The sequence below is a fragment of the Anoplophora glabripennis genome, unplaced genomic scaffold (genome assembly GCF_000390285.2).
Source record: "Anoplophora glabripennis isolate ALB-LARVAE unplaced genomic scaffold, Agla_2.0 scaffold303, whole genome shotgun sequence".
NCBI lineage: Eukaryota > Metazoa > Arthropoda > Insecta > Coleoptera > Cerambycidae > Anoplophora > Anoplophora glabripennis.
In genome coordinates this window covers 390325-410693 of record NW_019416416.1, presented here as the reverse complement: position 1 = coordinate 410693, position 20369 = coordinate 390325, and the positions used below count along the sequence as shown (strand labels likewise).

At 33.4% G+C, this 20369-nt stretch overlaps 2 protein-coding genes across 2 annotated transcripts in view; both read left to right on the top strand.

The window, feature by feature from the left end:
• LOC111691507 overlaps positions 1-5282 on the top strand; it is a 29830-nt gene extending 24548 nt beyond the window's left edge. Inside the window, exon 2 of the mRNA XM_023454492.1 lies at positions 5116-5282. Coding sequence (XP_023310260.1) covers positions 5116-5282 — 167 coding nt within the window. The remainder of the gene's footprint in view (positions 1-5115) is intronic.
• Positions 5283-7949: 2667 nt separating this feature from the next.
• LOC108907214 lies at positions 7950-18886 on the top strand. The gene is made up of 3 exons (XM_023454494.1): positions 7950-8111; positions 17101-17350; positions 18167-18886. Exons 1-3 carry the CDS (start codon positions 7982-7984, stop codon positions 18336-18338), a joined length of 552 nt encoding a protein of 183 aa, XP_023310262.1. The 5' UTR covers positions 7950-7981; the 3' UTR covers positions 18339-18886.
• Positions 18887-20369: the final 1483 nt, after the last annotated feature.

Genomic DNA, 20369 nt, shown 5'->3' with positions numbered 1-20369 from the left:
AATGTCCCCGTAATTCTGTCGTGCGGATCTAAAATCAATAGTCTATTCTTCTTCTTCTTCTTCTTGGTCCTAATAAGTCTCATAGCACCGCGGCCTAATTAGGCCTATTGTGCGTCCCACTACTAGTCCTATTCAGCAAGTAGATTTGTCCTTTTTACAAAGTCCAAAAGCTTCCTTGCTGACACTTCTCTCAGTTCCTTGGGTTCCAAATAAGGTCTCCCCAGGAGCGTCATTCCGCTACGTGCAAATCTCGGGCACTCGCCCAGAATATGCAGAGAAGTTTCATCCACCGATTCACATCCTCGGCAGACCGGACTGTCTACAAGCTTTAGCTTATGTAGATGTTTCCTAAAGTGACAGTGTCCCATTATGAGTCCTGTCACTCTCCTGAGCCGATTCTGTTCAACCTCAGTAAATCGTCGCTCTTTCCTTCGGATACTCCATGAGCTCCTTAAAATGGCTATGTCCTGGCCTTGAAGTCCAGTATTTCCTGTGTTCTGTCTCAGTCCATTTGCCCAGAGCCCGCCTGACCACACTGGGCGATGTGCCACAGAAGGGCTCCGGGCCAATGAACTCTGTCTCGGATCCCTTCCTAGCAAGTTCATCCGCTTTCTCATTTCCACAAATGCCTTTGTGCCCTGGCACCCAACACAGTCTGACTGTATTGTTGGTGGCCAGTTCAGTCAGCATTTGTAAACAATCCCATACCAGTTTTGAACATATCTTGTGTGCACCTAAAGCTTTAAAAATAGTCTATCAGTCTTTACTTTGATTTGTTTTTTTAATATCTCTTATTTGAAAAATGGATTATTTTGAAAGCAACAAAACTACCCTGCGTAATTTAGGTATGTAATAAATACGTTTGTATCATCTAGATATACTTGTGTTTTCCATTGTTGATTTTTTTTGTAAATATACAAATACCAATAGGTACTAAGTATTTATATAAAAATACATCATACATATTGACTCTCCCCTTTAAGCTTCTTTCTTCGAACTTAAGAAGAGCTTATCGAACGGAACAATGAATTACACCTTCTTAAAAATAATTTCTATTAAGTGATTTATTAACTCCAGTGTAAACTGACATTATTTAGTTATAACAGTATTGCAGCTGGCGTGCTACTTCGGGACATTATTGCATAATATTATTTCCAAAGTCAGCACATCTCCCACGTATCACACGATTCTAGCACCATGTTGTGAGCCACCCTCACAAAGTTATTTTAACTGCCCATTTGGAACCAATCTAGTACAAATTTACATTCGAAGAATGGGCTTTGAATGGAGTGGAAAACATTTCGGCCTTGGCGCTAAATTGGTTCTATGTCTCTGTCCTGTCCTATTTCCCGGCACGAGGAGGGATATTCTGAATTTGTTTAAGATTCAGATGCACAGCGAATACGAAACAGGCCAGATGGAATGAATTGCATTCTTTGCGGGATGCCGGATAGTGTTATTAAGTTTAGAGTGCTGCTGTGTTTTCCGAGCTAATGTTGGGAACCTTGAAATTATTCCAGAAGTTCCAGCTTGGCTCGAACTTGTCCAACTATTAGGGTTCAAATAACATGCAGAATTTCAGTATAACTTGTAGTCCAATTCGAAACGTTGTACGGACGAGCCAAACCTTTTTAAGACAAAATAACTATACACTAAAAGATAAAAATAGGTTAAATTCAAAGTTATTACGAGTGAAATTATTTTCGTGTTGTATTTTGAGTGAATTTAAGATTTTAACAAAGACATACTTGTATCAGTACAGTTTTAGTTACAAAATCTAAAATATGTGACTATGACTTTTACTTGTTTTATTTTACAGTGCAGCTGAATGGGGGTCATATTTAATATACAATACGCGCCTAAAGTATGGAATAAATTCAATAAAAGCGAAACAAATTTTTTTTGGGAAAAATCCTCGAACAGGTCGATTTTTAATTTAAAAGATACATATTTTAGCATAAAAAGCGATTTTCAACCGTCATTTGTTTTCGAGTAATGACATCATCGGCATTTTTTTTAAATAGCAACCCCTTATTTTTATTTTTGATCCTGAAAGATCGTTTCATTGTCGGTCCGACAGTATTAAAATGTTGCCATCTTACATAGGAAAGTTTTCGAGTAAATGACGATTGAATGTTAGAAAACCCAAATCAATTAAAATAAAGCAAAAACGTTATCAAATTTAGTTTTTCGAAATGCCTGAAGTTTTTTATGGATCACGTAGGTGTAAATCTTTACAAAGTGTCACTGTCATACCGACTTTCTAAGTATTGTAAGCGATATAAAAATTATTGTTGAATTTAAAGTATTATGGCACATTTAACTGTCACACAAAGAATTGAAATTTTAATTCTTATCGGATGCGGGGATAAGACTAGAACGCAGCAGGAAGTTTGCGATTTATTTAATGAAAAACATCCAGATCGCCGTATCAGCCAATCAACAGTCAGTAAGATAGAATCTAAATTTAGAGAAACTGGCAATGTTGTAGATATTCCAAAACCTGGACGTCCAAGCGTTAGTGAAGATCACAAACAGAACATTTTGATAAGTATGGTAGATAATCCTCATAATACTTCACGATTGGTTGCATTAAACAATGAAATTAGTCAGACCACAGTGCTACGTATCCTGAGGCAGGAAAAATATCATCCCTACAAAATTCAACTTGTGCAGGAACTCAATGAAGACGATCCCGACCGCCGCTTACACTTTTGTGAAATTATGATGGATTTATGTCAAGTAAATAGAGATTTACACCGGCAAATACTTTTTTCAGACGAGGCCACGTTTTGTCTCAATGGTACAGTGAACCGTCAAACTTGCAGGTATTGGAGTCGGGAAAATCCTCATTGGATGGCAGAGACACATACCCAACACCCACAGAAATTAAATGTGTGGGCTGGAATAGTTGACAACAGAATAGTAGGGCCTTTCTTCTTTGAAGGAACCCTTACAGGAGAAAGATATTTAGAGTTTTTACAAAATGACCTTGTTCCAGCGCTTGCAGTAATTTTTCCTAACGATAATGACCCTGATATTCCTGATGACACCATATGGTTTCAGCAAGACGGTGCACCTCCGCACTATGCGCGCCCTGTTCGAGATTTTCTGGACAATTGTTTTCCTAGGAGGTGGATCGGCAGACGAGGACCGATAGAATGGCCCGCGAGATCCCCAGATCTTACACCCCTGGACTATTTCTTATGGGGCTACTTAAAGTCCAAAGTGTACGTTAATAGACCACATAATTTAGAAGAACTCCAAAATTGTATTATAGATGAAATACACAGAGTTACCCCAGAAATAATTCATAATGTGCAAGAAGAATTTCTACACAGACTTGCGTATTGTCAAGAATTCGGTGGGTGGCAATTCGAACACTTAATTTAGGTAGAAAACTTAATGAATTGTATTTGCTTGACACAGGAATTGTTATTTTTTTAATGAATAAAATTTACGTTTTCTAACATTCAATCGTCATTTACTCTAAAACTTTCCTATGTAAGATGGCAATATTTTAATACTGTCGGATCGACAATGAAACGATCTTTCAGAATCAAGAAAAAAAAAATAGGTGGTTGCTAGTTAAAAAAAATTTCGATGACGTCATTACTGGAAAACAAATGACGGTTGAAAATCGCCTTTTATGCTAAAATATGTATTTTTTAAATTAAAAATCGACCTATTCGAGGATTTTTCCCAAAAAAAAATTGTTTCGTTTTTACTGAATTTATTCCATACTTTAGGCGTTGTACTGCAAGTAGTTTATTTTTTCAAATACCGTCTTGAAAATTATTATCTTTAAAACATGTTTTAGTAATTTTCATACTCCACCGCCAGACAAGCCAGTGTAACCTCAAACAACGACTCGCTTAAGCCGTAACGCATGCACAATTGGCAACTGGGCTGTGCATTGTTGTCAAATAACATATTTAAAGGAATGGCGTTACTTTTGTTGAGTTGGGGTTCGTCAGAAGCCCTATTATCCCTCATAAGTGAAAATTTAGTTTTTAACTGCGGTTTTGTTCAAATAATTTAAATTTGCCGCCATAAGTCACTAGTTGTAAGTTGGCATTATGTACGGATTCCATGATGTTAGTATTTAAGTATTCTTATGTTAGTAGTATGTGGCAGTTGGTAACCTGTCAGAAAGAAAGAAAAAGAAAAGAGAAAGAAGAAGAGAGAAAGTAAGTTGCTGCAAGAGAAAAGACTTGCTTTATGTCTCGTTTATGAATGTATGCGTTTTTTATGAATAAATGGTAGTCATGAATTTGTGCGTTATTTAATGCTCGGTCGAACTTACTACAAACTTTTACTTTACTTTAACTTTTAACTTTTAAATAAGATAAACTATAAAATAGTACTTAACGCGTAATCTAAAGGTCCCCATAGGCGGTCAATATTATTGTGCAATATATTGCACAATGATATTAAGAAATGTTCCCAGACGGTGCACTATTATTGTGCAATAATTTAGTTCACCTTTGGTACTTCCTAAGCGAACATGTTGAGTGACAATGCACTACATTCGATACACAACTGAACGGATATTGCGCAATATTACCCACAGACGATACAATATATTCCACATTGCACAATAAAAATCACAATCTTTGATTCACTTAATATATTGCGGAATCTTTCAATATAATACCTAGACGGTCAATGTTATTGTACAATGTTAAATATTATAAAACTCAAGCAGTAATCAATAATGATAAATAATGAAATACACAAAAATAAATAAATAAATAAGGGCTTCTATCGACTCCCTGTATAGAATTTCACTTATGGAAGCAGCTTACGGAGCTTATTGGGATCGTAAATTCTGAATTACTATTTTGAAGTATACAACTTTTTTCTTATTAGTTCATTAGGATCGAACCCGAGCCTACATGAATAAAGAACGCCTTATATGCAAATATACACCCACAGTTCCATTGAAATATAGATCAAGACTAAAACCAACTTTGCATAGTAATTTAAATTCCCTGTGATAACAATTGGGGTGCCATATAACAACAGCAAACTAATTGGTACTATGATAACTTTATTTAATACATGCTAATATTGAAATGGTATGTAGTAAACAAAGTTTTAAAATTACTGTAGTTTCCAGATACTGTACGGCAACTCCGAAAATGAGATGGCATGCGTCACTGGTCGTCCTTTTAGCGCTAGGATCCGTCACGGTGATCAGCGGTTTTCGATCTGCCTTGAAGTTTCCTGAAAATTATATTGAGGATCTTCCCTTGGAAGAAGCAAATATCGGTAAGTGATAAATGTTTATCTTGTAGTAAGGAACGTTCAAATAAAAACGTGGTCGAAGTTGGCTCTGACATATTGGACGTAGGGAGTAGCTTATAGCGACCAACTTAACCTCATTTCTCAACGAGCTGTATAGCAGCTGTCAGTTTCAATAACGTTAATGACTATATAACTTTATTTTAAAGAATAATCGTGATAACAATAACAAACAATTAAAGGAGCTGCGGAAAGTGTCCCCCTCCTTGTTATAACAATAAATTAAAGCAGCTGCTGAAAGTGTCCCCCTCCTTGTTCCAAGCACTTTTCACACCTGTTCCTCAAAGAATTAAAGACATTTTCTAAGATGCTCGGGGTATTGTTAATTTCACGAATCTTGTCTATAAGTCGAGCCTGCAGATGGTTTAAATCAGGAATAGGCAGTTCAAAAATAGTGTTTTTAAGGTAAGGCCACAAAAAGAAATCACACGGCGTAATATCACATGACCTCGGTGGAAATTCATGTTCAGCATTGAGACTTATTAGTCGATTTTGGAAAACTTCCCTCAACATATTCATCGTCTCGCCTGCCGTATGTGCCCTTGCGCCATCTTGTTGAAAGTAAAAGTTTGTAATTTCGTTTTCTTCCAGCTGGTTAACAAAAGGAGCGATAATTTCTTCTCTATACCTTTGCGCAGTAAGAGTACCATTAAAAAAAATAGGTCCATAAATCCTCCTTCGATTGAGAGCACACCAAACTCCAATTTTTTGAGCGTGTAGAGGGCCCTCGACAAAAAAGTTATCTGGTTTTTCAGAAGACCACATTCTCATATTCTGTGAGTTTACGTAACCACTTAAATGAAACCAGGCTTCATCAGAAAAAAAGGTGATATTATGAAGTTCACCGTAGTTGTTTAAAAACCATTCACAAAATACAGCCCGTCGCGGAAAATCAACTTCATGAAGTTCTTGCTGACAAGTTAAACGATAGGAGAACAAACGCAAATCTTTTTTTAACACTGTGTGGCAGGTACCGACTGATACTCCCACCATTTGTGATAAAACACGTACAGAAGTTCTTGGCGCATTTTCCATTATTTGTTGGACATTTTCTTTTAATTCTTCAGTCCGCTTTTTAGGTCGGCCGCTTCCTTCTTTTCTTGTTACACTGCCCGTTTCACGAAAAACATTAACACAACGCTGAACTGCACTTTGAAAAATTTTGTACTCAACAACGCCGGGAAATTGATTTTGAAATTCTATGAAACATTCCTCAATAGAATACTTCCATATTCCATCAATCTTGCGTCCATTTCTAAAGTAGGACTCTATGATAAACACTTTTTGTTCTTGAGAAAACACCATTTTAAACGCTTTTTAAAACGAAAATATTCAAATTGATAGCGGCGATATAGCGCTTTGACAGATGACGTTTAAGTTCATTTGCTATACGCTACGCCCTACGTCCAAATTTTCAGAACCAACTTGACCACGTTTTTATTTGAACGTTCGTTATATACAAAAAACGTAATCCGAAGTAAATAGAAATATAAAAAACCTTACTTTCGTGGATTAAAAGCTGGAGAAGCATGTTAAGTTCAAATTTGAAATATTAAAAAAAATATATTCTTATTAAAAAAAAAGTCGCTAAAAAACTGAGGTAAGTCGCTCGCTATACACAAATAAAGCGTGGCAGTGCTATCAATACATTAAAAGAGAATTATCTCGATAGTCAAGATACAACACGCGCAATTTGAAAATTCCCGTTACTTTTTGATCAAACCCCGTATATCACTGTAACTAAAAATTGGACATGAATCAAAGCCACAAGGTGTTCCATATAAAATAACAGGAGTTAATCATTTCCAATTTTTCTATTTTTTCGTAGATAGGAATGGAATAATAAGGTGGTAGAATAACCCAGTCAGTCTCTCTTTCTCTTTTTAATATTATCACAATATAAAAAAGAAATAAAAAAGGACACTTCCAGAATTGTTTAAAAATATTTCTTTACACGCCACCGGCATTTGGTCAACTGTAATACTAGTCCAAGCATTATAGAGAAATGCTTACAGAAATTATTACCCGGACCTAAGCGAACATGTTGAGTGACAATGCACTACATTCGATACACAACTGAACGGATATTGCGCAATATTACCCACAGACGATACAATATATTCCACATTGCACAATAAAAATCACAATCTTTGATTCACTTAATATATTGCGGAATCTTTCAATATAATACCTAGACGGTTAATGTTATTGTACAATGTTAAATATTATAAAACTCAAGCAGTAATCAATAATGATAAATAATGAAATACACAAAAATAAATAAATAAGGGCTTCTATGGACTCCCTGTATAGAATTTCACTTATGGAAGCAGCTTACGGAGCTTATTGGGATCGTAAATTCTGAATTACTATTTTGAAGTATACAACTTTTTTCTTATTAGTTTATTAGGATCGAACCCGAGTCTACATGAATAAAGAACGCCTTATATGCAAATATACACCCACAGTTCCATTGAAATATAGATCAAGACTAAAACCAACTTTGCATAGTAATTTAAATTCCCTGTGATAACAATTGGGGTGCCATATAACAACAGCAAACTAATTGGTACTATGATAACTTTATTTAATACATGCTAATATTGAAATGGTATGTAGTAAACAAAGTTTTAAAATTACTGTAGTTTCCAGATACTGTACGGCAACTCCGAAAATGAGATGGCATGCGTCACTGGTCGTCCTTTTAGCGCTAGGATCCGTCACGGTGATCAGCGGTTTTCGATCTGCCTTGAAGTTTCCTGAAAATTATATTGAGGATCTTCCCTTGGAAGAAGCAAATATCGGTAAGTGATAAATGTTTATCTTGTAGTAAGGAACGATCAAATAAAAACGTGGTCGAAGTTGGCTCTGACATATTGGACGTAGGGAGTAGCTTATAGCGACCAACTTAACCTCATTTCTCAACGAGCTGTATAGCAGCTGTCAGTTTCAATAACGTTAATGACTATATAACTTTATTTTAAAGAATAATCGTGATAACAATAACAAACAATTAAAGGAGCTGCGGAAAGTGTCCCCCTCCTTGTTATAACAATAAATTAAAGCAGCTGCTGAAAGTGTCCCCCTCCTTGTTCCAAGCACTTTTCACACCTGTTCCTCAAAGAATTAAAGACATTTTCTAAGATGCTCGGGGTATTGTTAATTTCACGAATCTTGTCTATAAGTCGAGCCTGCAGATGGTTTAAATCAGGAATAGGCAGTTCAAAAATANGTGCTATATTTTTTTAGTTATTTTAGAAAAACAGTTTTTTTCAACTTTGCGATTTTTTTTAACCATGTTCGCCATATTGGATCGAGTTTAAAGAACAAGAAACTCAATTTAAAATTTAATTTTCTATACGGTCATATTTTTTTTGTCCAGGTAATAATTTCTGCAAATTTAACATTAATCCGTGACAGAATGCTTGGACTATACCTGACCTAGCGCAACACACGCACTGTCCATCGGCACGCACAAAAAAATATACGAATTTAACGAGGTAATAAATATGTGGAGTTTTGTCTCAGCTGTTTTAATTTAGTCGATTCATTTAGTGTTTTTATTATTACTAATTCCCATTGTTGTGAAATGTAATCAGTAAATGTTAATTAGAGCTTTAATCATGACAAAATTAGTACCTACTTGCTTACGTAATATTACAACAACTGTTCAAAATGTATTATTTTATTTGGGACATTCACATCAACCGGACCTCCTTTCTGCCCAAAATTTATTACATCCAAAAAAGGTCAATAGATCAATTTTCGTTGAAATGTCTACTTTCGATGGCTCCCCGCTGTACCAAAATGGTACCTCAATATGGCGGCTATAAGCTGATAAAAAAACAGGGTCGAACTTAAAAAAAATGATTAATAGTATTTGAATTTAAGAGGCTTAAAAACAAAACAGAAACACTATATAATGTAAGTGTTAAGGGTATAGTCTTTCCGATCTCAGTTGAAGAAGCAAGAGGTTGGCAACTTGACCATAAATTCAGTGGTCAACAAATGGCCTAGCAGTGCAGTGTAGCAATGCGGAATTTGGTGTGATTCAGATAATTTTAATTTATTATAGTCACCTTCTATTAGTCATTAGTCAATAAGAGGAATATTTTAACTCGTGAAATTAATTAACTCGTTGACAAAATATTAATTTACAGTCTAGTACATACAATAAATAACTTTCTTTAGCCAAATAAATAGAAATTGATTCTTGAATTACAAATCAGTACAGACCATTTTGAACGCCCTACTCGTTTTATGACTTGATAGGAACTTGACATCACATCAAGTGTGCATAACTGATGATATCAATGCAATGCCACAAATAGGTAAAAGGTATCTTATTTCCATTAATACCCCGAAATTTGCGGGATCTAAATTTAAACCTAACTCTATTACCTTCTACGTAATTGTTTAAAATGACGGGATCAATATTTCATTTTGGGCAAATTATGGCCACTAAGTGGATTATCAGGAAGCGATTTCCGATTCTGCGTGGGAGGTGTTGAGGTTTCAAACAGCAATTAATCATATCTCTAATAATGTCGTGAAAGCAAAGATTAGTTAAAAATGTCACTTTGTCATGACGTGGAAAAAAGATGCTACGACAGCCATCCTACGTTGTAAGTTATACGATAATAAATGTTTAGCTTTTATGGCTTAATGCGGGTTACTGACTCTTGAAATGGTTGTTTTAGAATCTTAAAAACATATTTTCTTATTTAAATGTCTAATTTTGCGGGATATGATTCAGAATAACTTATTGCAGATCTTATAAGGGAACATTTACACATAAGATAATTTTTCCTATGAACTAAGAATTTATAGTCCCTTTTGCTTTCAAGATAAAGTTAAGGAGGTATATCGGGGTCCGAGGGAAGTGTGAAGCGCAGGGGGGTCCTATGCTTTTCTTATGGGACTAAAGCCTGCTGCCAATTTGAAAAAATTTAATTCTATTGAAATTATTTGCGATAAACATTATTTATATAGCAAAGAAATCTACTCATATACACATAGCATACATATTGACTAATTAACAACATAAAAATAATATATTTAAGTAGTTTTAAATTATATTTAATGAACTAATAAAGACTATGTAGGTGTGGCAACAGCGCTAATAATTGACTAGCAGTTGCACACACTGCGAACCTACAGACCTCGGACATCGGAGATATTGCGCGTCAAATTCTGGTAAAGATGCGTACGCGTTCAAATATGTATTGTGTGTAAACTATGTACAATATAATTATTATATATAGCAAATATATCGTATTATCCTCGCGAAGATTTGTATCCTTTATTTCCGTAAATCGTGTGAACTGGTAAAACAACGAGAATTATGTTAATTTAGTTCTAAAGAAATGAAATGACAATCGCGCCCATCTCTAGTCCAAGTCGAAGAAAATGTTGGATGCAATTTTGAAGGTCTATTTTAGTAATGTTACAAAAGTTTTGCAACTATAACTAATTTTTTAGATATAAAGTTTGCTGAGAAATATTTATGTTCCTTTGTTATTCCGTACAAATGCTTTTATCTTAAGTATTACTAATTATATTAATAAAGTAAAGAAAACTTTATGTAACCCTAAATATTGCTGGGTAATGATTACGATGTTTTTATAAACCATTAAATATATTAAAAGGATTTATCAACTGTATTTTTTATTCCAATAAATATATCACAGCTTCCTAGTCTTTTTTAATTAATCTAGTTTTTTAAAAACATTACAAAAAATCATCTGTTGTGGATAATTTATTGTTGATAACAATGTACATGGGATTTAGGAAAAATGTATATGTTTGAAATCAGTTTCGTTTTTATCAAGTCTTTCAAATGTATTCCCTCCTTGCTGTCAGCTGATTGCGACGTTGCCACATTAATCCTCAAGTCAGACAGAAATGCAATTATTGGTTTCTGTTTCTAATTAATACAGCTGTATTATGTTCAAAACTTACATTAGTTTTACATAAAAAATAAGATAATACTGTGTACTATCTATGGAAAAGTTTGGTTTCACAATTTCTACATTTTTTTTCTCAGTTATGGGTAAAAAAAGAGCCGCACCGTCCATCTTCGCCATATAAACCTATGTTAAAATTAACAACTTTCAACAACAATATCTCAAAATCTAGATTCAAAAAAAATTTCAAAAAAAAATATGACGCACTGAGGGAGCACTGGGTAATACGCTATATAAATTTCAAGTACATCTGTGCATTTGAGTAAACCCGATATACCTCCTTAAAGTAAATTTTCTTGACAAATTTTGCCATTATTTCTAAAAATAATCGACACATACACATTTTTGAGTTAGGATTTCGTGAATTTTAGTACAAGTTTGTTTTACGTTATTTAAAGAAAATATACCAAATCCAATTTTTCCGTTTTCTTCGAGGAATAATTTAACAAATTTTAACGAAACTACTTCTTTTATTTTATATTTTAGTCAATTTTCAATAAACTTCTTTTGCCTATAATTTTGACATCCCACAAGGGAAAGTAGATATACAATGCGAGTCACTAATTAGGAACAAAGTCTGTACATCAAACAAAAAATGATCACACCCGTGGACCAGTTGATAATGAACACTTTTTTATCAAATATAAAACATGCAAGATCTGAAAATTTATAAAAAATTGAGAAAGCGGAAAACGTCAAGCTGAAACAACAATTACATAAATTTAATACACAGAAAGTAAAATCTAATAAAAAATTGCATGCGCATCTATTTACTAAGCTAAAATAAATACATACAAATATCAAATAAAAAGTATATTTTAAGTAAAAAATTAAAATTAAAAAATTTGACAGCTAACAACAAATACAAAAGAAAGTAATTTTTTTGATAAAGTTTAATATTTACAAAAAAATTAAATTAATTAGACACGCCTGTTCAAAGGTGAAGAAAAGCATGAAAAATTATACTAACTTCATCAGTACAATATTTCAGTAAAGACTACATTGGTATTCTGCAGGAAATCTAAAAAATAAAAAACAAATTTTATTGACGGTAGCATATAAAAAATGTGAATGTTTTGTATAAAAGTAGTTTTAAGGGCATAATTTATGTAAGAAAAGTAGATATGTTAATTAATAAAAAGTTAAAGTAAAACGAAACTATAAAAACTAAACTAATAAGGAATGTTCCATATCAATAGAAACTTCTAGAATAAGAAAAGTCTAGAATAAGAATCTACTTTTAGATTTAAAGACAATTTAAACATATCTGAAATTTGAGGTAAAATGTGTTCAATGTTCATACAGGGTGTTCTGTAACTCTGCAACTGTAAAATTTTGTAAAACTCTGCAACTGTAAAAAAGTTGTCTGGAACCATGTGGGCTATGTAAAGAAAATATTGTTATTTTTACAGGGTGGGCACTACATAACTTTGTTATTTTAAATGGAACACCCTGTATATTATTGCGTTTTTGAATTCCTTGGTTAATATTAGGTAGAGTTTATTAAATGTACATGGTGTTTAAAATTTACCGTTTTCGAGATAATCAGTTGTTTTTGAGAAAAATCACGATTTTTGTTTTCTTAATGAAGCTAGATAGCGTCTAAACCGTAACATTTAGAAACCTGACGTTTTCACAGTTCGTTTTGGCATAAATTACTCTATGTTGTCATCTGGTGAGCAAAACGTGTACGTTATTCAGACTCGGAAATACTGAGACCTAGATTTAATAATCTTATGAGTTGAAAAACTTTTTTTTTTCAAATGAAATGACCCATATTAATTGTCATGAGTGATTGCAAAATTGAATGCCCTTTCGACTGATACAAGGTTGTCTATACTTATCTCTAACAGTTTTCCAGAAAAATCAGGTTCTTTTCTAAATTCCGAAAAAGTAGCTATGTAACAGCATCAAGAACAGAGTTACAGAAGAATCCCTCTTGGGTAGAACACCCTGTATAATATGGTATTCTAGAACATTTCAAATAATTCTAGAATATTTCCAGAAAAATCCCTGATAGTCATTTGTTTGGATAAACATATTTTAAAAAGAATATCAACCTATGTATGTACATTAGCATTATTTGTAAGAACTGCCAAAGATTCCCATAGTACGTCTCTTTTAAACCTTCCAAGGGCAAGCCTCTCTAAAATAAAGAAAACAGTTAACTTGACAGAATTGTGAAAACATTAAATCAAACGTAAAAGTTGTGAGGTTATAAACCAAACCGTAGTAAGAAAAGATGAAAAACCAAATATAAAAACAATAAGCAAGTAAAAATCAAGTTCAAATCAATTAATAAAGTTAAAAGAAACCTAGAAGATTTATCTCCAACGTTGTCTGTCAGATGTCGAAATATTCAACTGAATTGCAAAAGTAGGCAATTAACAATACATCCATAAGAAAACTTGGTTGTCGCATTGGCAGTACTAGATACAGAAGAACCAAATACCAGGAAGTCCTAATAACTACAAGACGAATCAACATACCGGGCGACTCAAAGATAACTGGGAGGAAACAACTGAAAAGGCCTCGGGGGCTTGTAATAGTGAGCTTGATAAGAATTGATATTTGTAAAAAGTTAGCGTAGGGAAGGTAAGGTTTTTTTAAAACGTAAAACTCAATAATTTCCAAATTGTTAATAAAATAATTAGTTAAAATCAATTCAAAAACATTTGTAGATATGACGCTAAAGATAATTCTTTAATAGATAAACATAGTCTTTTGTACTTTTCAGAAATTAAAAAATTTAATAAATATTTGTTCCTAGTCATTCCCAAGTTAAAAATTATTCTTTTGTTATTCTTAAAATCTCGAAAAATGTACATTATTCAACTAATTTCGTTTTAAAGCAGTAGTTTTAGTTTTATTTATTGCAATTTTTTATTGATTCCTTCAAAATATCAATTTGAAACCAAATGCTTTTCAAAGAAAACTGGGACTGGCATTTAAAACAATCATTGACGTCACATCTTTTAGTTGGAACACGCTGTACATATTTTTTTTATATTTTTCATTTGATATGCGAAATTTATTATATGTTAGTGATTGGCATTTAATGTGGAAAAACACCCAAATATGTAAAAGTAATTGCTACAAAAAATAATTCTCAACTTCCACTCTCTTCAAGAACACGTATCTCTGATAATCTTTGTGTTCGTTGAGTAAATATTAAGTAAAACGTCAATATATTTGACATACACCTGAATAACTTCCAATATTTATCCCTACATAGGTACATATTATTCGACGCTTGAAATGTCAGATTTTACGGAAATTAAAATCCAATTTCGATTCAACGTACGTGGGACACGTAAGAATCGTAGAATCAATTCCCTCCATCTGCATATATAAATATTTTACAGGCATGTTGTGATATCCGATTTCAGTTTTCATTAATATTTCCCCATATTCCAAATACGACATAATAGTAGCAGGTATTAAAATGTACGTCATTTCGCAAAGGTCATGGTTGTCGCAACACTCACATCAGAACATAGTTATGTGTGGAAGGAAACGTTTCAGAATTTTTTATTATGGAAAACTGAAACAACAAGATCGCAGAAATCCATTAACAGTTTAGTCTAAGGAACGAATTTTTTTATCATAAAATCGTTATTGTTGGATGTCCACTGTAATAATCCTACTGAACACAATCACCAATTAAAGACAAAATAATACAAATAGTATGAAGTGTGGTGTGGGCTGTAACAAACTTGCGTCATTCCTTTGAAATTAAGCTTAAAATAACGTGTAGGTGGTGCCATTTACATTATTCCTAATAATTAATTATAACACATTAAGATCGTTAAAAGGAAACAATCCTGAGACAAGCGACATGGAAAATTTTAATGACATTTCAATTATTTTATATTTTCCAATCGACCGGAGTGTACGAGCTTGGAATAAAATTTTCCGAATGGTTAACTTTGAGTTTTATATTTCAAGACACATAGTTGATGGAATATTACACCGGAAGTACATATTCCAAGAAATATTTCAAAGCAATACCACTCTTCCATTCTCGTCTTATATTTGTAAAGTTGGTTCATGGTCAGACTCTTTATTTTCTTTTAAGTAAATTGTATGTAGGCAAAATGTACATTACAAAACTACATAGTTCTATAGATATGTGTATTTTAAGCATGCCTACACTGCAAAAGAAATTTACTCAAATTTCACTCAATTTTATTCAATAATCAAATTCTGCCCACACCACATTGAGCGAAATTTTCACTCTATTAGTCTGAGTACAACTGAGTGAAACTATTGCATCATAAATGAGTGAGTTTTACTCAAATCTGAGTTACTGCTAACTATCAATTGAGCGACTTTTGACTCTATTCTGACTATATAAAACCAATATCTATTATGATCTAAATTTAACTATTATTGAGTCATTTTTTACTCAAACTTGGTTTTTAATTAACTAAATATTGAGTGCACTCATAAATGATTAATTAGGATATACAGTGTCGAAATTAATTCACTTCGCGGGGGCCTCATCGTGTCCTAGCTGAGACCAGCCAACTGAGACCCGCCGCCGCCGGCTAATGCCTGTTGTCCTGGTGATCACGCTTTTCTGAAGCATCTAACGGGCCCCTATCAACTGTGATCGAGATTACCAGAAGCAATATTTAAGTGGTGCCATCTTCACGGCGCCATTCAAATTACTCGAAATTAATATACATTTAAACTCACTCAGTACATTACTCTCATTTAGGTACAAGTGCACCAAATACGAGTTTATGTGAAGAATTTATTTAAGTAGTACCTATATTTGAGTGACAGTACTCAGTTTTAGTTTAAATATAATCACAAATGTTATTCATTTGTGATTATGATCAAAATGCTCAATAATGAGTAAAAATGTACTCTATTGCTTTCGTTCATACCGATTTTTTTACAGTGTAGTATTTGATTGCAGTCGATAATGGAGTAGTTTTATCAATGTTAAACACGGAATATAACGTTTATTAACAGGTGAAATAAGTAAAAAAACAACCTAATACAACCAACAGAGGAAAACCAATCAACGCGGGATATTATAAATTTTAGAATTTAAAATCGGCTGAATATTCTAACAAAATTATTTACTATGTCATTTAGTTTAAATAACAAGATGGATTTCACAGGGTCTAACGACACTTACAGTGTACGATAATTCAATAAACAAAGACATCTAAATAAAAAATATAGATAAATTTGGAACGAATACACTGAAGATGAATTTTTCGAGACAAAACGTCTGAATCTGCTTCGGGCTGAGGCAGTACAGTATTGACGGTCATGAAGGCTTGCAAAAAATGTAATAAAATTTCTAGGGTCGTATTTAAAAAAAAAAATGAAGTAGACGATGGTCCTGGAGAGACGAAACGTTACATATAAAAATTGATTATGCCATTCAATAGAGGGCAAAAAGTGGCCATGAGAAAGTGTTCTCCTTTTTTCAATATCACCTCAAACAAGGCTGAAATGAAACAAAAACGGATTTCCAAAATTTCGGTTTTTTCGAATATTTCGAAAACTAATCATGTTAGCCTTGATTTTTTAGAGGTTGGTCCCCTGATTACGCAACTTTTCCCCCATTTAAGCTAGTTTGTAACTCTTACCGTTTTCGAGATCCCTGTAGTGAGAAGCGAATTTCTAACAGCCTGATACTGAAGAATAGGGGGCCAAGTATAAAACCTTGAGACACTCCTGGAGTATCTTCTATTTGTCATACAGTCATTTGTGCGTATGGAAAATAATAATATCAAACATATATTAATGAAAAATTTTAGTACAAACGCAATTAATACAAATTAAGAGTTCCTTTTTGTTCTAGATGAACGCCCTGTACATCTAAACATGTATGACGATGAAAAACTAGAGAAAATCGACAGCATACTAACCAGTTTGCTAATTTCACCATGGCCTCATGGCATCAGCCCCATTCTCTACGTAGAAAATAATCCAGTTTCAGTCGAAGATGAACTGCTTTCGGACACTCCGACTCCCGATGAATCTCTCCATCCTGTCCCTCCCAAAAGGACAAGGTACTACAGGAAATATCCCTGGAAGAGGCAGAACTCTAGGTAAGTGATCACCTGAAACAAAAATTATAAAATACCGCCAAACTAACTCGAAAATGCGACAAAAATTGTAGGCTCATCATTTTTAAAGACATTCATTAAAGATTTCATATGACACCAAAAAAAAAAGTTGCAGGATTCATCGTACAGGTAAACGGTGAGATGCATTTCTTCTAGTCCAACAATCCCCAAATACATTTCTTGTTGAATACTCAATAAAACAGGCAATAAAACAGTATTCAAAAAGTCCAAACGATTTTGTACCGCAAGTTGTTTTTTTTTTGAAGAATAAATTACTGACCCTGAAAATCCCCATATATCAAATTTGGCGCGAATGTGTTATTTTTTGAAAATTTGTTCGGCCATCTTGGATCCGCCATCTTGAATTTTGCAAAATTGACCTAGAATCCGTGATCAGCGACCCCGAAAACCCTCGTATAACAAATTTGGTGCGAATCTTTTATTTTTTTTTTTTAAATTCGTGATATCTGACCTTAATAGACCCGTTTTTTTTTTTGAGGTTAGAAAAGGAACCATCAATTCTGACCGCGGATTCACGTTCGGCGGGGTCAACCATATAACTGAACATTTGAATATAGAAAAAAAATAATTCCTAGCACTTTTTCGTGAATTTTTGCTATTTTTGACCTGTTTTTTGAGGTTAGGAAATTCCTGTGATGTGATAACTCAATTCTGACAAAAATGCTACGGATAACATAAATGTCGCATGAAAAGTACAGACAACTTTTTTTTGTGTGGCTATGAATTTATAGTGGAAAAATTTTAAGTACTGAAAGAAAACGTATGCTTTGGTTTCAGATACGAACCAGGCAACCGCTTCATCTGCACCCCCTCCAAGGACGACGTCTACCGCCTGCTGGTAGCCCTGCACGAGGCCAGGCAAGGCAACAGAGACCGCATGGTGAACTTCTGTAACCGAAAGCGTCCAGCGTACGCCATCTACACCAACATCCGTTTCCTAGGGAAGTAAAGGTGATAGACGGCGGTTCACGGTTTCTAACAGTATTAACTAATCGTTGTCGAGCTTTAAATAATAAATTGGGGTCTTTAAATGCATATCCAAGGGTTTATTGGATTGTTTCTGCTGTAGTGTGCATGCCATAGTTGTTACATTAAAATTTCTTCTTCTTGAATAAAATTGATGATTATTTTCCTTACCTGAGAAACTTGAATATCTTTGCCATTATTGTTAACAGTAAACAATATTTTAAGTATACTAATACAAAAAAAAAACAGTTTTGCTTTCACATGCGATTAGGTTTGGTTGAATCAGAACAGCTGATTTTATAAATTAGGTTGTTTTAACTGATGACAGAATTTTGAAGCAATAACAGCAAAATTGGCGTTGATATGTACCTGCAACCCAAATTAGTTGAGGATATTGTTATCATTAATGCTTGAGTTCCGAATCTAGATCAAGAAATCAGAGACTTTTATGATCATCAGTAAATTGCGAGATACAAATAAAAAAATTAGATCTTTTCTAACACGAATGGAATTTTAGTGCTTTATTACTCAAATTGGCTTCTAAGGAGCAGGCAATTGCAACGATTTCAATAATTCACAATTTTCTCTACCAAATGAATATTCTCTAGTAAGGAAAAAGAGTTTAGCATTTAATAGCTAAACTATTTCTAACTCTAATAATTATGACACCTGGCTATTTTCAAGTATGGCGGATGTTTATAGGTTTTAGGCTTTGAGAGTTTTAAATTTTCCAACTCCCAAAGTAAAAATATACTGGGTGTTCCATTTAAAATAACCAAGTTATTGCTGTTTAAAGTTGAGAGAAGTATTCAGCAGTTTTTTGGACACCCTGTATAATACTAAGTGACGACAAATATAACAATTTAAAACTTCAAGGATCTAAATTATTTTTTTATTGCTAATATTAAATTTCTACGCTATGCCTGCATTTTCACTTAAATTGAAATATCTCACAAACTGTAAGTCCTAGGTATGCAGAACCTTTAATAAAGTTCACCTATTTTTTTACGGTGCTCTCAAAAATGCAGTAAAATACAGGGTGTTCCATTTAAAAAAAACATAACTTTGATATGGTACGCTTTTCCTGGACACCCTGTATACCTCAAAATGTAGCCGTAATCAACCTACACATACCCACCTAAACAGGTTTCTGTAACATTTGCCGTTTGGTCACTAGCGATCGAGGCGTTACTGGTGGCCCACCCTGTATACAGGGTGTTTTCACTTTATATTTGGAAAATGCAGGAATGTATTCCCTATCAAAAATTAAGTGTAGTTTGCTCTATAAAAATTTTTTATGAAAGCCTTTGTTTTGGAGATACAGGGCGTTGAAGCTTAAAAAAATAAACACTTTTTGACATATCTCGGCTATCCACAAGTAGATTTGATTTAAACTTGGTACACATTATGCGTATTGGGGGTTCTCATAATTAACAGAATATCAGTCCTATCGCATTAGCCAGTGGCGTACAAAGGAGGGATGCGTGGCCCCTTTTTCGAAAAAAAAGTACGCCATTGAGTTTTTCGAAGAATGTAAAGTAAATTTAAATACTACCATACAAAAGCAATCGAAAAGGTCTCTTGGTATTTTTTGGATAATACGCAGCGTTCATGAGATTCTTGGACTATTAAGATTTCAATGCATGAAAAAAAAAATTACGACATTAAGTTTTTCGAAGAATATAAAGTAAATTTAAATACTACCATACAAAAGCAATCTAAAAGGTCTCTTGATATTTTTTGATAATATGCAGCGTTCATGAGATTCTTGAACTATTAAGCTATTATATTATTATTATATGCATGATAACATGGTACGGTAGTGCTGAATGAGAAAGAGATATTTTTCTTTGAATTCAAATGCTGCATTAAAATTTATAGCAACTTTTTTGTTTCGCAGCAAGCCAAGAACTTGTAAATATTTTCATTACTTTCCTCTACTATATAGCAGCTTTGTTGAATTATGCCTTTAATTTATGTAAGTACTTAAAAATTATTATTAACTTTTACCATT

Coding starts and splice junctions, on each gene's coding strand:
- LOC108907214 (XM_023454494.1), top strand. CDS start 7,982: ATGAGATGGCATGCGTCACTGGTCGTCCTTTTAGCGCTAGGATCCGTC. Junction 8,112..17,100: donor CTTGGAAGAAGCAAATATCG/GTAAGTGATAAA, acceptor TTTTTGTTCTAG/ATGAACGCCCTGTACATCTA. Junction 17,351..18,166: donor TGGAAGAGGCAGAACTCTAG/GTAAGTGATCAC, acceptor CTTTGGTTTCAG/ATACGAACCAGGCAACCGCT.